Source organism: Mirounga leonina, unplaced genomic scaffold (genome assembly GCF_011800145.1).
Source record: "Mirounga leonina isolate KUSES-001 unplaced genomic scaffold, KU_Mleo_1.0 Mir_115, whole genome shotgun sequence".
Classification (NCBI taxonomy): Eukaryota; Metazoa; Chordata; class Mammalia; order Carnivora; family Phocidae; genus Mirounga; species Mirounga leonina.
This window is the reverse complement of record NW_023270268.1, coordinates 43942531-43960261: the sequence shown is the minus strand read 5'-3', so window position 1 is coordinate 43960261 and position 17731 is coordinate 43942531. Positions and strand designations below refer to the sequence as shown.

The 17731-nt window shown below is 43.7% G+C and overlaps 1 protein-coding gene across 1 annotated transcript in view; it reads right to left on the bottom strand.

Moving 5' to 3' along the window:
• Window positions 1-7679: 7679 nt before the first annotated feature.
• The window catches only part of TM4SF4 (transmembrane 4 L six family member 4), a 25694-nt gene continuing 15642 nt past the window's right edge, over window positions 7680-17731 (bottom strand). The window contains exons 4-5 of the mRNA XM_034996814.1: window positions 12860-13049; window positions 7680-8616 (exon numbers count right to left, since the gene is read on the bottom strand). Of these exons, the coding sequence (XP_034852705.1) occupies window positions 8599-8616; window positions 12860-13049 (208 nt within the window). The 3' untranslated portion in view covers window positions 7680-8598. The remainder of the gene's footprint in view (window positions 8617-12859; window positions 13050-17731) is intronic.

Here is a 17731-nt window from a genome sequence, read left to right as displayed (position 1 = left end):
TGGGGGAGCAGTGAGAGAGAGGTGAAGATTCAGAAAACTGACTTATATAGAATACCCAGTAAATAAATAAATGGTGGTCAATAAATGTTCATTTCCTCCTTTTTTGTGAGCTTTTCCCTCTCTTCTTCCCAGGCCCTGTTTTTCTCCACACCACTTACCTCCATATAACAGTAAGAGATAATTCACTTCTTCATTGTCTCTTCCCATTAGCCTATCAGTGCCGTGAGAACAGGGATTTTTGTTTCTTTTATGACTAGCACCTTGATGGATGCCTGGTAGACTGTTGAAAAATATTTTCAAAATATTTGTTGAATGGAAGAATATGTTTGTGAGAATATTGTTTTTCACACTGCAGCCCTTCCTTTGGACAGTGCCATTTTTGTTGACTTGTTTGCTCACACTTGTGGGTCTTAAATTGATGAGGCTTTTGGAAAATATTTCTTTATTGGGAGATACTTAGAAAGATGGCCAAACCGGTCTTCTGAGAAACTGCCCACTGAGTGAGCCGTGCGCTGAGCCGCCACTAGAGGGCAGCAGCTGGCTCTGCCAGGGCGTGGTGACCGGCCCCTCTCTCAATCCCCGCCCCCCCGCCCCGCCCCCTAATCACCGTGCAGACTGGCTAAGGGATGGGGTATCACGAAGGGGAATTAGAAAGAGAGGAGACTGCAGTTTTTGTTTCCTCTTTGCACTCATTTATATATACACGTTGCCAGGAAGATCTGTGGCTTTTGGGTGAGAATGAGGGTTTTTTTTAAAGTACAGAGCAAAAAAAGAAAAGAAAGAAAGAAAAAGAAAACAAAAGAAAAATTAAGGCATTCTCAGAATAAGATTCATATTGGAGTCAGTGGATCACCTGCCTCAGAATATCCTAAGATGTTAGTGTAAAATGTGAATTTCTCTGACTTTCCTGAATCTGAAGTAGAGTGAGGGCTGGGAATTTGCATTTACTTAGCAAGCTTCCAGGTGATTCTGGCTCATTCTAAAGTTTGAGGACCACCACACCTGGTGAGTAGTCTCCAAACTTTTTATCATGAAATGTATATATGTTTGCCTGTTTATTTCCTTATTTATAAGCTATATGCATAGATGACTGTTCTAATGTATTGTGTATATTGGAAAACATTCACAAAAATAGAAAATGTGAAAGGATGAAAGATCATATAAAGTTTATGTATGAACTTCCCATGCCACATTTTGAATGAGAGGATGAGTATAACTCATGCAGATGAAATGTTATTTAACTGATCCTCAGGGTAATTGTTATGGCACAACACTCATTTTCTCAAGTTTATGGCCCCAACGTCAATGGGCATGAGACAGCATGATTATCTGTAGAGGTTTTATTTCTGTTTCAGTGGTATCACTGGGCATTCTCCCTCTCCCTCCCCACAAAATTCACATTTGCTTCTCAGGAAAGTTGTCATATTTACCCTCTTCCTCAACCTGATGTCCCAAGTGCAAATTTGGGGTGGGAAACCGAGTATAGACTGGTCAGTGTGTTGGTATCTTATAGCCCAGCAATGCCCAGGTAATTCATGAACACACACACACACACACACACACACCTGGGGCTACATTAAGACTGAAAAAGTTGCAAAATCCTCTGCTATGAAACCCTGCCTACAAAAAGCTTTAAATTTAATGATTTGACTCTACTTCTGGCTCTTAACCTTTCTGGAGTCATGGATCTCTTTGAGAATCTAATGAAATATATGAGCTTTCTCCCCAGGGCAGGGAAAAAAATACTCCTCTGACTATATATACCATTTCCGAGCGTGTGGAAACTTTTGGAGTTCTCAACATGTGTACTCTGAGCCAGCAGAATCAGCATTTCTTGGGAACTTACTTGAGATGCCCCACACCCAAGCCTACTGAATCAGAAACTCTGGGGTGGGAATAAGCCCTCCAGGTATTTTTGATGAATACTCAAGTTTGAGAACACTCCAGAGTAGAGGTTCTCAAACCGGCTTCCTTATTAGAATCACCTGGTGATTTTTTTTTTTTTTTTTAGTTTTTGGAAGCCACCAATGCCTGGGCTCCAATCTCCTTTAATTAAATCAGTATTTTTCTGGAGGTGGGGCTTGGACACTGGGATTTTTAAAAGCTCTCCAACGGAGCTAAGCTCTGTGGATCGAGATGTTAATAACTCAGGCTACTTCTGACGATCCCCTAACTAGAGCAGGATAGCACTAGAGAAGAACTTAGCCACAGCCTGACTCATCACTTTCATTTACTGGGGAGGACGCTGAGAAGTTTTCCATGCTGCACAGTTACTGAATGTCTAGGCACCCGGTTCTCCTCCCCTGTCCCAGGAAGTGCCACACACCGAAAGAGTGATCCCAAAACACTCCTGAAGAAGCTTGGCCAGAGAAGACACGTGTAGTTAAAAGTGGACTAGATCACAGCATATTCAGCTACAGATCATTGACATCAGCTTCCAGTGGTTTTTCCTCCTTGGCTCAACATCTGCCATTGATTTTCTTTGAACTCAGTTCATTAAGCTCTCTTCAGAAGGAGCTGAAGCTCTGCCTGGCCAGTGGAAAGGAGCAGAGCTGACGTGGGGCCGCAGCAGAGCCTTCTTCCCCTTGAGAGGTGGGGGGATGGGGCAGGGGAGTGTGCCAGGGGCTGGGAGGCAGCCGGGAGTCCTGGGTTTAATGGCAGTCTTGCCACTGACTCACTCCGTGACCTTGGGCTTCTTGCTCAAGCTCTTCATGCCTCAGTTTCTTCACTTCTCAATAGGGACGATAATAATAGCACAACTACCCCATGGGTTGTGACTACTAAAGGGGTTTGACGCATGTCAAGACTGATTTCCACATCAGGTCGCATGTTCTGCCAGTGTAAGCTCGCAGTGGGTGGCAGCACCGGTGAGTGGTGACTGGAGGGGGGTTGGGGGGTAGCTGCCTTGCTTGCCGCAGGTGAGGCAGAGAGCTCAGGAACCTGCCTTTTCTTTCCTCTTCGTTTTTAACCCTGAGGATTATAGAAATCTGCCTCTGCATTCCGGCTTTTTCTACACAGAGGGGATAATGTCAGCGAGTAGAAAGAAAAAGCAGAGGAGTGAGCAACGGGTGGGAGGGGGGTTGGGGGGTGCCGGGGGGAGGGAGGGAAGGGACATCGACTGGGTGTGGTTGTCTTCATATAGGTGCTTTGAAAGATTATATAAAAATGCTGATTTTGATTATGATATTTTAATTGATCATTTGCACTAATTCAGGTTAACATGAATGAATGAACAGGATAAATTGTGACATTTTAAAAAATAACAAAATGCTCATGCTTTCAGTTCCACATAGGAACTGGAGATTAGCATCACAAAGCCTCCCTTCTTGGATGCTGTTAGGAAATTAGTGAGGTTTAGAGCACCGTGGGTGAGAGTGGGACTCTTACCTTCAAACAGGCAGATGATCTGGGTTTAGATCCCAGATTTTTCATTTGCTGTTTATGGGGCTCTGGGAAAGTTTATTTTTTCTAAGCCTCATTTTCTTCTTTCTTACACGCAAGGAGCTAATCATAGTTTCTATATCATAAAGTTGTGTCAGGTTAAAAAAAAAACCAGACTTAGATAAGGAAAAACTTTATTCAAAAGGACTATTGCAACACGAGAATCTCCAATCTCAGGAATCTGCAGGCGTCTCAGAAACAAACAGAAAAGGCTTTTCTTTTCCAGGCTGGGCTAAGCAGAGCTTGGCAGCGATGGGACATTGGGCAAGCACATGGCATGCTTGCTGGGGTCTGACAGGAAATGTGTCTCCCTGTGGTCAGCCGATTCCCCGGATAAGCTAATAAAGGGACACTTCCGTGCTTGCTCAGGCTTGGGGGCAAGCGGAGGTCAGGGGCCTGGGGGAGGAGAGAAGCCTCCCTGAAATCTGGTGAAGACAGAGCAGCATGTGAGGCAAGGGCAGTCGTGAGCACTTGGTCAGTTGTTTTGAGGACCAAGTGAAATCATGCATGTATATTACTTACCAAGGTTTCTGGGTATTACCAGTAAGTGCTGGGGTTATTTATTTTTTTTAAAGATTTTATTTATTTATTTGTCAGAGAGAGAGAGCACAAGCAGGGGGAGCGGCAGAGGGAGAAGCAGGCTCCCCACCCAACAGGGAGCCTGATGTGGGACTCCATCCCAGAACTCTGGGATCATGACCTGAGCCGAAGGCAGATGCTTAACCGACTGAGCCACCTAGGCGCCCTGGGGTTATTTTTTATGACAAAAGCTTGATTTTCAGCTTGAGAGTGGCTTTTTCTTTGTTCTGAGCAGACTAATTCAGTCACACCTCCATGACAATGATAATACCCATCCAGAGCACAGTTACTATGTTCCAGGCCCAGGGTTGGGGAGAGGTCTGAACTTTGATAAGATGGAGTTTCTGAGCTCAAGGCGTTCTCAGTCCAGAGGGAAAGAAGGAAGTGTTATGTGGTATAACACGGAAGGGCAACCATTCTGATGTATACAGGATACCATGGGAGATTGGGGAGGGGCTATCAATTAACTGTGGGGACTATGGGAAGGAAGAAGCTGGACAAGATGAGCCCTGAATGGAATCTGGAAGGAGAAGAAGCATTTACCCTGATGAGCAGGAGGAAATGAGCATTTCTACACACACGGAACAGCATATGCAAGAAAGGGTCTGAAAGAGTGTGTGGGGCCAAAGACCAGGATCCCCAGGTTCTGGGCAGAGTGATGCTGGGTCTGCAGGGGCCAGTAGGGGCTGGGTGATGAAAGCCACTGAAAGGGTAGGGGCGTGGTAGGTTCTGTAGTTAGGACAGTCCTCTAGGGTCATTCTCAGTTCTGTGTCTGCTTAAATGCAGATAACGGCACTCTCCGAGGCCAGGGTTCTAGGAGAGCCATGCATGGAGGACTGGAAGAGCTCAGGCCGGAACTGTTGCTTTGAGATGCCTGTGAAACATTCAGAAACAGATATTTAGGCATGCCTGGGTGGCTCAGTCAGTGAAGTCTCTGACTCTTGGTTTTGGCTCAAGTCATGATCTCACGGTCTTGGGATCAAGTCCCATGTGGGGCTCTGGGCTCAATGCAAAGTCTGCTTGTCCATGTCCCTTCCCCTCCGCTTCTCCCCCTGCTTGTGTGCTCTTGATCTCTCTCAAATAAATAAATAAAATCTTTTAAAAAAAAACCCCCAAAACCCAAAAGATATTTAGCAGACAGGGCAGTGGTCTGGGCTGGAGATAAAGACACAGGAGTCATGAACATAGTCATTAGAACCATAGTGGTGAAGATTATCTGGGAGAGTATTTAGACCAAACAGAGTAGTGCTCTGAAGCCAGAACTCGAACATTTAAGGAGCAGAGCACCTTCTTTTAAATGTGTATATGTCACTTTGGTGATAGGTAAATATTTGTTTATGCACATATGTTTACATACAACCAGTAATTACTAAGCACTTTCTACGTGCAAAACACCATGTTGGCTTCCAGGAAAAAGAACTGATGGTTCTTCTCAAGCAGCACATGATCCAGACCAGTGATTATCAACTATGGGTGAGTTTGTCCCCCAAGGGGATATCTGGCAATATCTGGAGATATTTTTGGTTGTCAAAACTGAGGAGGGAAGGTTCCTAGTAGCATCTCCTAAGTAGAGGTCAGGGAAGCTGCTAAACATCCTTCAGGGCCCAGGACCGCTCTCCCCACTTTGATAAAGAATTATCTGGTACCAAATATCAATTGTGTAGAAGTTGAGAAACCCTGATCTACACTAAAACAGCACACGTACACACACACGAAAACAAACAAACAAACAAACACCCATTCCTTTCTCTCAGCTGGAGATGGTGGCTTTGTAATGTGTCAACTTGGCTAAGCCCAACTATATTTGCCGAAGTTGCTTTTTGTATGTTTCCTATTGGGACACCCGCAAGAACAACTCTTGCAAACTTTGGAGGGCCGAAGGGAGGCAGCAGCGTTTTGTAGCTCATACAAACTCATCTCATTGACGCAAAGCAGCATGCGGGCCCTACAACTGCCCTACAGCCTTCCCCAGTATCTCCTCCAGCTTCACTGACCCTTCGGGTGGGTAGGGTGTGTTTAGCTCCATGACAAAGGGCCCCAGCTTCTGGGGCTGCAGCTCAGGTGGGTTCCAGCTTGTTCTTGCTCTCTCACACTCTATATCCATCTCTTCTTTCTGCTGACCTGCCCTGTGGACCTTAAGCTCCAGCCTCAGCCCCAAAGACACTAGCTAGCTAGCTCCCGCAATTACAAAGGGCAAATCCTTGTGATATGGATTTATATATCCCTCTACTGACACAACAAATTTATTGATTGCCTACTATGTCCTAGGGCCCCTATTATGCACTGGAGGTGCAGACTTGAATCAGATACTGTCCTTGCCTCAAAGAATTTGTAATCTAAAATGTGAAGACGTAAGTCATGTATTTGTGAAATCAACACAAAGTTGGCAACTCCCAGAGAGAAGTTTCTAGACAGTCTTATGACCAAATGTGTGTGTGTGTGTGTGTGTGTGTGTATAGGAGCATCAACCAAGGGAGGGGCCCATACATCTTTACCCTTTGTTTTCTGTCTCTTCCTTTTAATCCCTTTAATCCATGGTAAGCATTTTTCTTTAATTTTATGTTAATTGGATTTGAAAAATGGCCTTTTGTGTGAAAGCTTGTCAAAGAATTGTTTTAATTCTTCATCTATAAAATCATGAGATCAGATTTGATGATGACTATAATTTCTTCATTTTCAAGTTCTGAATCAGTGAAAACCCCTAAATAAGCAATCGATGCCCTTTTATTTACATTCTTATTTCCTTGTCAGAGAACATAGGTGAATCAGTCCTAATGGCCTGATGTCTCTGAACCTCTGGAACATCATTACCTGTTTCACCCTTTAGGATTTAATGTATAAGCCATCATACTAATATTAATCAGTAGAGCGTGTTATTTAAAACTAAATAACAAAAGACAGGTTTTTATGCCTTATACCTAGATTTTCAGATGCAGTAAGTTGAGGCTGGGGCACAGGAATCATAATAGGACATTTTTTAGGTGATTCTGATGATCATCGTTGAGAACCAACATTCTACATTGACTTGAAACTCTGTGTGTGTGTGTGTGTGTGTGTGTGTGTGATCTTAAGTGCCTATCTGCTCGCCTTTCTTCCTTCTGCCCATTACGTGCCAGATAGGGTCTTGACCTGATCCCAGACTTCTCCCTGTAGTGAGGGCAGAATCACAGCCTATAACCTTCATGTCTTCAGTGCCCAGGCCCCATGGCCAGCACTCAGGAGGTGATTGTTAATCGCTTTCCTGACGACTGTGAGAAACGTAGTTTCAGCGTGCCTGACCCACATAGTGCAGCCTCTCAGCTTGGCAGGTCAGAAGTGAGGCTCTCTGGCATGTACCTCTTCTGAGACCCTTTTTTTTTTTTTTTTTAAGATTTTATTTATTTATTTGAGAGAGAGAAAATGAGAGAGAGCACATGAGAGTGGGGAGGGTCAGAGGGAGAGGCAGACTCCCCGTCGAGCAGGGAGACCGATGCGGGACTCGATCCCGGGACTCCAGGATCATGACCTGAGCCGAAGGCAGTCACTTTAACCAACTGAGCCACCCAGGCACCCCTCTTCTGAGACCCTTTTAATTGTATGTTAGTCATGTTGACAATTCAACGGGCCTCCTTGTTTCACCTTGGGGAACTTCAAAATCTCTTGGCTGATGGGTTGCCTTTCAGCAGTAGGGAAATGGAGACTTAGAAAGTAACTCTCCCAGGATCCCCAAGCTGGTGTGTGGTAGAACTGGGGTTTGAACTCAAATCAACAGAATGGATTGGACTCCTTATTAGTGCCTGACTCATAAAACCAAACTTAATATCTTAATATAACACATAGAATTAATAATACCTATTACCTTAATCCTGGTCGTACGCTGACAAAAATTATCACCGAAGTCAACTTTTCTAAAACATTGTTTTTTGTTTCATCAAAAGAAGCCATTTGTAGAGAAGAAGAAAAAAAGTGTGGAAGTCATTCAGTCTTTTCTCCTCCCTCCCAAACACACACAATCTTTATTATATCGCCTTTGCAAACATAAGCAGGCTCAAAAGACTAGTCATAAGTAATTCAAATGCAATAGGCCAAAAACACCAAATAAAATTATTTATGGCACATCAGTCATTCTGTTTTTTCTCATAAATCTTGAAAACAAAAACTGGTCTTAGTTTCTCATTTTTGATATGCTTTCCTCCGTTGAATTATGTAAAACTTCCAAAGATATAAACATCTCTATATACAAAGAAGCAGTATGGCAGTGTGTGTAACCTGACACATTTTTCCCTCAAAACAAATCATGATAACTCTGCTTTGAACCTGTTCTTCAATTCTAGAAGGAAGCGAGTCTGAAAGATATATAAACCTAACTTAAGTGGCCGAACAATTTTTTATTTGAAAATAGCATAAAAATCTGAGTTGAGCTAAGTTGCTTGGAAAGTGGAAGGAACAACTCTGCTCTCCCAAAGCTTTGTCAGTTAGGACGCAGATAGGAACTGCCAACCCCAGGAAGAATAAGTCTAATATAATATAATTCTAATAAGAATAAGTCTAATGTAATGTCCTACATGCCGTCGAGTTAGAGCAGCTCATCAAGGAGATTTAAACTGGTCCGTCTCCCTAGAAGGTAGAAAAGTTAATTATGACATCATTCTTTTTTTTTTTTTTTTTTTTTGCTTTCTTCTCTCCTTCCCTTCCCCCTCCCCATCACCCCTCTTCTTCCTGATTACTCCTGCCCCATATTGGTTACCATTGAATATTTTCAATACTTTTCTGACTGTTTCGGGTCTTTCATCCATCACTTACCTGTGTTTAGGTTACAGGCTTCATTTTATTTTGCATCATTTATTATTATTATTATTTTTAAGATTTTTATTTATTTGAGAGACAGCATGAGCGGGGCGGGGAGGGGCAGAGGGAGAGGGAGAAGGAGACTCCCCACTGATGCAGACTTGATCCCAGGACGCTGGGATCATGACCTGAGCTGAAGGCAGACACTTAACCAACTGAGCCACCCAGGTGCCCCACATCATATATTATTAAAAATTTTTTTGATAAGAGGCACAGAACTCAAGTGATATATACAAAGTCACAACTAATAAGTAGAGGAGCGAGGATTTGAACCCAGGGAGGTTGACCTCGGAGACTGTGCTCCTCCCTCCTCTCCTTGACGCTCTGCTGCCTCACCAATGTTTCTATCAGTAAATAACAATCAGTACAATGTGCTGAGCCTTCTAACTGTTGGTATGCATGCATATTTATCACCCCATGTTAGACACGCAGCAACCTCAGGAAGTAGGTTTAGCAAGCACGTTCTGCAGACAAAGAAACGGTTGCGTGCAACAGACTTGGCCAAGACTGCACAGCCGACACCCAACCCAGGTCTCATAGTTTGTATCTAAGGCATGTTTCCATCTATTACCTCATGGAAGGCCTGTGCCAGGCTCAGGAATCTCTCAGTAAATACTTCCTGCTTGAATGCGGGAGCTCTGCACACTCTCTGGAAAAGGTCTGCAAGAGGCGGTCGGGGTAACTAAGGCTCGGGAAGTGAGGAAGCTTGCTGGGGTCACTCAGCGAGGAGCTTGTGGAACTAGGCTGCGAGCCCAAGTCCCCCCACAGTGTGCCTCGGAGGCGGGGGGTGGGAGGGTGCGATGCTGACCAGCTGTAGGAGAGGCAAGCCGCCAACAAGAAAGGAATCCTCAGCAGACCGATTGTTAAAAAATGCAGCTCTCATGGGCACTGAAATATCTGGTAGTGAAGTTTCATGATTATCTGCACATTACTTCCCAGTGGTTCAGAAAGAGAGAGCAAGCAGATGTGAACGTTTGTGGATCCTAGGTGAAAATATATAGGTGTTCATCGTACTGTTCCTTTAAATTTTATGTAGATTTGAAGTTTTCTAAATAAAAAGTTGGAGAAGAAGGGAGGGAGGGAGGGTAGAAGGGAAGAGGGGAGGGAGGGGGGAGGAAGGGAGGGAGGGAGGGGAATTCAGGAGGTGTACATTTGTCCTCATTCTCCGGTTCGCATGCACGGACAACTGTGGAGTCCTTCTACTGTCTTCTGACAATCAAGTGATTTATTCATTGAAATTGCTAAACTAGGGGCGCCTGGGTGGCTCAGTCGTTGAGCGTCTGCCTTCGGCTCAGGTCATGATCCCAGGGTCCTGGGATCGAGCCCCGCATTGGGCTCCCTGCTCCGCGGGAAGCCTGCTTCTCCCTCCCCCACTCCGCCTGCTTGTGTTCCCTCTCTCGCTGTGTCTCTCTCTGTCAAATAAATAAATAAAATCTTTAAAAAAAAAAAATTGCTAAACTACACGGGCGCCTGGGTAGCTCAGTCAGTTAGGCAACTGCCTTTGGCTCAGGTCATGATCCCGGGGTCCTGGGATCGAACCCAGCATTGCGCTCCTTGCTCAGCATGGAGTCTACTTCTTCCTCTACCTCTGCTGCTCCCCCTGCTTGTGCTCTCTCTCTCTAAATAAATAAAATCTTAAAAAAATAAAAAAATAAAATTGCTAAACTACAGTATCTGTATAGATGACACTCACTGACAAGATTCTATGTGCTGGCACCTATGGGTATGTTTTAAAATTTATAGATAATCCTCAAATTGAATAAACTACTATCTTCTATTCAAAAGGCAGCTGTATTTGTCATAAATCTTGCAATGAAAATTTGCTTCCTAATTAAATATATGATTCTCTTCTGTGTAGGCAGAAAAGGAAATAATGAAAGTGTTTGAAATGAGCTGATTTAGCAAGCATGAATTCATTTTGTATGAATTACAAGATTTAGATGCTCAATATTCTTAACTGCTATCTTGAAAATAATTTTGATGGATTGCTAACTGGTAGTTTTCTTTCCTTCTCATTTGTGTTTAAAGACCAAAACATTTAAATACAACACAATAGAATTGAAAATTTATAGCACAGGGTCGCCTGAATGGCATGGTCGGTTAAATGTCCTACTCTTGGTTTCAGCTCAGGTCGTGATCTCAGGGTCGTGAGATCAAGCTCCATGTCAGGCATCTGTGCTCAGCATGGAGTCTGCTTGAGATTCTCTCTCCCTCTGCCCACCCCCCAAAATAAATAAATCTTTGGGGGAAAAAAAGAAAATTTATAGAACAAAAAATTCAATAGTCAGTGAAACTTATTTGTTATATACTCATTTTACACTTGATTTTGGGGACCTTTTTATTTATATTTTGTATATTTTAAAACTTATGATAGTTAAACTTTTTTTTTTGAATAATATAAGCTAGAAGGAAGGAAAAAAGTCAAAGTCTTCTTACTGATCATTTGAGTTGAGTTGGATTTCCTTTAGGTCTTTTTAAAACTCATAGCGTTTGTTTTTTCTTATGTACATACATGTTTATTCTATATACTTTTTTTGGTATCTTGCTCTTTTTATTTTTATCTTTTTTTGAAAGATTTTATTTTTAAGTAATCTCTATACCCAGTGTGGGGCTTGAAACTACAACCCAGAGATAAAGAGTCACATGCTCTTCCAACTGAGCCAGCCAGGCACCCCTATGTCTTGCTCTTTTAAAATAACACTATCCCATAAGCATTTTCAGTATTATTATAGTTTTAAAAATATTTTTAAGGTAGGGGGAATAAAAAACGATAACAAAGTAACTCAGAGGATATAGAAGAAATCAGGTGGAAACTGCGGGAACTGGGTGGATAGAAGGCAGGGCAGGACACAGGTTTTCCAACTGAATGCCTCTGTATATTTCTGACACAGAGTTTTTGACCTATATACATATAATGCTTGTTAGAAATTTAGAGAAAATGATTTGAATCATTTAAAATTGGGGCATAATATTATCTTTAGATGGACCACAGTTCATATTTATTTACATAGTTCTTTCTTATGGAACTCTCAAGTTCTGTTTAGTTTTTTCCTCATACACCAATTTGTGTTTTTAAATATTTCCATGTGTGCTTGAACAATTGCCTGATTTGGTTTGGTCACTACTTGAAATAATTGCACCGTCTTACTGTCCACAGGTTTATTTTTGTTTTCTGTATTGTTGATAATTTACAATCACATTTGGAGACTAAATCCTCAGTGATTTCCTTTTATCCTCCCTACTTGAGAACCATTTCTCTCTTCTATATCAGCAATCTCATCAAAATATAGGTTTTTGCCAGGGAAAAGACAATGCCCCGACATGAGTTTCACATATTTCTTGGCAACTTTATTTTTATTTATTTATTTATTTATTTATTTATTTATTTATTTGAGAGAGAGAGAGAGCGCACACGCACATGAGCTGGTGGGAGGGGCAGAGGGAGAGGGAGAAGCAGACTCCTGGCTGAGCAGGTAACCTGACTGGACTTAGGGCTCTATCCCAGGGCCCTGGGATAATGACCTGAGCCAGAGGCCGATGCTTAACTGATTGAGCCCCCCGGGTGCCCAATTCTTGGCAACTTTAACCCACTGTCTAGATCTACTTAGGGAATAGTGAGAATATTTTAGGCTGGACCATGACGTGTATTTGTTGTCAATATGTGCTTATGACAAATGCCCAATTCCTGGGGATCTTCATATAAATAATAATAAATATTATTGTAAACGCCTACATGTATTTGGAGTCCTCTTTCTCCAGGACTGTGGTCAACTGTGTGTGAGACTGAAAAGTCTGGTCACCTTCAGCCTGTGTATATTAACACGCACAGAGAGCAGAACCGGGTTCTTGGCCACGCAAAGTCTCCGCTCCCCTGAGCCGATAGAGAGGGCCGCCTGGCCTTTCCAGCCTGGGTTTCTACAGCTGCCACCCTCCCCACCTGCTCTCCATCAGCATTGCTGGCCTGCCCTGGCCTCCTGCACGTTGAGAAGAAAGCGCCAGGACCTCAACTTACCCCACAGCAGCCACAACACTGACAGTCCCCACACAAGGTCCCCAGGAGGCCGTTGACCACCTGGATGACACAGAGAAGCATCTGGATCCCTCCTACGACCAGCAGGATGGAGAAGAGGGTCAGATTCCAGGGCACCACGTTGACAGGCTCGTGACACTTGCTCCATAAGCCCTCATTATTGAGGTAATCCCTGTCGGGGACATGGAATTGAGAAAGGAGACATTTGTAAAATGTATGCAGTACCCTGGGCTAGAGAGACACCGTCATGATTTTCCTTTTACAATACTTTCCATCCCAAACATAAGCTCCATGAGAAAAATATCCCATAATAGGTGCCTGGGTGGCTCAGTTGGTTAAGCGACTGCCTTCGACTCAGGTCATGATCCGGAGTCCCAGGATTGGGTCCTGCATCGGGCTCCGGGCTCAGCAGGGAGTCTGCTTCTCCCTCTGACCCTACCCCCTCTCATGCTCTTTCTCTCTCTCTCATTCTCACTCTCAAATAAATAAATAAAATCTTAAAAACAGAAAAATGTCCTGTAATAACAATTTTAAAAACAACACCTAACATTTTTATTAAGTATGTACTCTGTACCAGCCAGACCCTGTTCTAAACGTTGTACACATATCCACTCATTTTTTCCTATAGAAACCTTATGGTTCTTTTCTTCCATATCACAAATAAGGACATAGAGGCACAGAGAGGTTAAGCGACTTGCCCCTAGGTCACACAGCTACTAAGTGACAGAGCGACTTTTGTGAGCTGACCAAAAGAATGGATGCATCCAGTATCTACTATGGGGCCAGAAAAATGAAGACGCTGCAGGAGCGGACTCTCACCACTGTTCATGGCCATTATCTTCCCTATTGTTAGGGACCATTTGGACTTCTGACAGATTTTCTGTCAAGTGTAGTGGCCCTCTGAAGCCATGTAAAGTATAGTTGTGTCACATAGCTTAGTGTTTTTTTTTTTTTTTAAAGATGTTATTTATTTGACAGAGAGAGACACAGCGAGAGAGGGAACACAAGCAGGGGGAGTGGGAGAGGGAGAAGCAGGCTTCCCGCCGAGCAGGGAGCCCGATGCGGGGCTCGATGCGGGGCTCGATGCGGGGCTCGATCCCAGGACTCCGGGATCATGACCTGAGCCGAAGGCAGACGCTTAACGACTGAGCCACCCAGGCGCCCCCATAGCTTAGTTTTTTAAAGGCCCAGTTCTAGCCAAATTGTGAATTTGACTCAACTGTATTTTTGTTAACATGCAAAGATTTAGTTACTGCCTTAAAATTCCTTAATTCCTTCCTTAAAAAAGGAAGAAATCATCTGCTGCCTTAATACATAGTTTATAAAACTTTGAAATAGGAGAAACTGCAATATATTTGTAATATATATATATATTAGGAGTTCACTACAATATAAGGGGCATTGTATCTTGAAGGAGAAATATGAAGTATATTATCTTTAAGACAAAAACAAGAGTAAAGTAGGTAAATGTTGTGGATTATTATAATTTTTTCTCACATTCTTAGAGCTACAAACTGGTCTCTCCCTCTTCCTTTATGTATCCTCTATCCTTTCAAGGGCTCAGTGGGAAACTCCATCTGGCTACTAAATTAACATCTCCCTTATTGTTTCCAGATCTTTTTGATGACTCCTCTTTCTGACAAATTCTCCAGGGCATCAGTACTCATTTTAAATACATTCTGTATTAAGATTTTCAAAAATCTTTGGAATGATGGAAGATACCCTGGAGTTTAATAGAGCAGAAGGAATAAAAGAAAGAAGGGGCACTTTACTCCTGATTTCAAAATTAGCCATTGTTTGTAGCATTGATTTACCTTTCCATAATTCCATAGCTGTGGGACTTGCATACTTCCTGTAAAGTGGGAATAACATCAAATCATAGGATTGCTGTGACAATTACATGAATTAATACTAGTGAAGTGCTTAGAACAGCGCCTAGCATGTAGTAAGTGCTCAATAAACACTAGTATTGTTGTTATTTTACTTAATCTGAGCAGTGTGGTCTAAAGGAACGAGCTGGTATTTTGGATTCAGTTGGGCCTGGGTTTGAAGCATTCTTCTTCTTTTTTTTTTTTTTTAAGATTTTTTTTTTAATTTATTTGACAGAGAGAGATACAGCGAGAGAGGGAACACAAGCAGGGGGAGTGGAGAGGGAGAAGCAGGCCTCCTGCCGAGCAGGGAGCCCGAGGCGGGGCTCGATCCCAGGACCCTGGGATCATGACCTGAGCCGAAGGCAGACGCTTAACGACTGAGCCACCCAGGCGCCCCTGAAGCATTCTTCTTACTAGCTGTGTATTCCTCATACAAGTCTTACCCCCCACACTTAGCATCAGTTTTTCGTTTATAAAATGGGCTGAGAACAACCTCACAATTGTGAAGACTCATGAAGACAATACACCTTATGTATTGTTGTATAAAACTTCCTTTTTTAATTACTTAATTATTTTTAAAAACTCATCTTTCTGTTCTGCATGTTTCTGTGTAGCCCCTTCTGTCTTTACAATTTTCCAACTTGATTATAGACAGTCATAAAGGCACAATAATTTCCAGGCACATTCTATAACGCAGAGATTCTAAGAAGTCCTTGGCAATGCCCAGTTCTTTCCCTCGGCAAGAGTCTCTGCAGAGATGGGACGACAGTGCCTCCTGGCGGTGAGATTGGCAAAACGCTCATGGGGCTCTTGAAAGCAAGGGTTGAGTTTGGGTACCTGGAGAAATCCTCTCAGTCCCACCCCTGCTGCTGCCTCCCCGCTCACAAACCACCGCGAATACCCATTCCAGACCCTTCTACTCTCCTCCCAGACTCTCAGGCTTCGAGTCTCTGAGATGCTGGCAATGACTGCTGGGTGCAACTCTCCAACCCCAGGAGAGAGGGGGCCCTAATTTTTCATGGCCCCAGTTGCTAATCATGTTTCTGCATTCTGTGTAGCAAGGAGAGCCGAGGCAGTTTAAAGCCACTTAACTGGAGTTTTCAAGCATCTCATTATTGGGAAGGGCATTTCCACCTGAGCTGCAGCAATCCCATCCACATCCTGATAGAAAGCGATGCATTTCCTGAAACTCACTTCTTGCGAGCAACAAAGGTAGTGGATGGAAGGAACGGGGAGCCCAAATGCCTTGCCGGGTGTGCTCTGCCTGGCTTATTCAGCGGCCACGGCCTCCAGAACAGACTCCCTGATGCTCCTCCTGCCCTTCGCTGGCTTTGGTAGCCCTCCTGCGCTTCTCAGCACTCCGTGTCCCTCTGGAACAGAGAACCCCCAAGACCCTGTGCTGCCATTGTCTGTCCGTGTGCCTGTCTTCTTTCCAGGACCGTACACCCACAGGAGCAGAGACCATGTCTCCTAAGTCTGCCCCCGGCTCTAGCACAGGGAGTCGCCCGTCACCACCAGCAGCTGTGGTGTCCTGGTCCTGCCCATGTGCTGGGCCCTGGGCTAGCTGCTCCACAGCATCTTCCCCAGTCCCGCAAGGAGAGGCTATTTTACTGGAACAGTGCCGGGCATAGAGTAGCCTTCATGAAATATTCACTGAATGAACGAACATACACAGATTAAGAACCTGGGTCTAGTAAAGGGAGGTGCTGGGATTTGATCTTGGGCTGTCTGACTCCACAGCCAACGTTCTTCATCATTACACAAACCCCCTCTGCTTGAGTAATTACACCCCTTCGGTATATTTGCAGTATGATTTATTTGTGAAATTTGATTTACACAATATATTTATCATAGCATGTCAATTAAGATTTACCTATACCATGGTAAAGAGAATATTCTCTTTGCACCTTCATGTGGCTGGTTAGAAATTAAAGCACAAAATCGTTATAAAAGCATAACATTTTAGGAAGTTCTAATGCATAATAATGAATTCTGTTCACAGTCATGAGTTCTATTCATGAAAATGAATAATAAGGCTGAATGTTTAGCAAACAGCAAGTGGCAGTAATTGTGCCAAGTGCTTTCTGGACATCAGGTTATTTCATTCTTGCCTGCACCTGTGAAGTAGAGCTTGCTGTTACCCCCGCCCACCCCCAACCCCCAACCGAGTAAGAGCTGAGAAGATTCATGGATTGCCAAAGATCACACCACTGGTATGCGGCAGAGGTGGGACTGGTCCCCAAGTCCAGACAGACCAAGGGCAAAGCTGCTTTAACATCTCTGATGTTCCTGCTCCACGGAACATTGTGTGGCTTTTGGCTCTAGGGTATGTGTTCAAGAGCAGCTCAGGGAGTTCCTTGCTGATGAGTAATCTTTGAAGTACAAATGCAGATGGTCTCAACTGAAAGTCCAGGCTGAACATTTATTGTATTCACTTCCAAGTTTTGGTGTGAGAGAGCTCGCCTCACCTCACCTTCCCTGGGGAGCAGGGAGCGTTGCAGCCCGACGGGGGAGTACTGTCCTTGGCCATGTCCCTTGTCCCTCCCCCACTGCTACCCGTCCTTGGCCTTTCCTCTGGCTCTCTCTCCTGTAGTTGCCCCCATGCCCTGTGCAAGCTGCTTCCCTATCAGCAGTTCAGGGTCAAGGTAGAGGGAGCCAATTGTCTCAGAAAGGAAGACCTTGGATGGGAGGAGGTCCTACATCAAAGGAAGTCAGGAGGGTGTATCTCAAAATGTCCTAGGTTTCTTTTTCCTTCTAGAATGCTTCTCGAGTATGGTTCTCATGACAGAAAAAGTTAACTGTCTTTGCTCTTTTAATATGATTGCTAACAAACATTTCTGAAGGAAAAAAAAAAACAAAAACAAAAAAACAGGCTACATTCTATGGCATGGCATTGAAGAGTCCTGAATATTGTGCCCCAGGTTGGAAATCTGAGTCCACCTTAATAACCCTCTGCCCTGTCTCCTCATACTTCATCCTGATG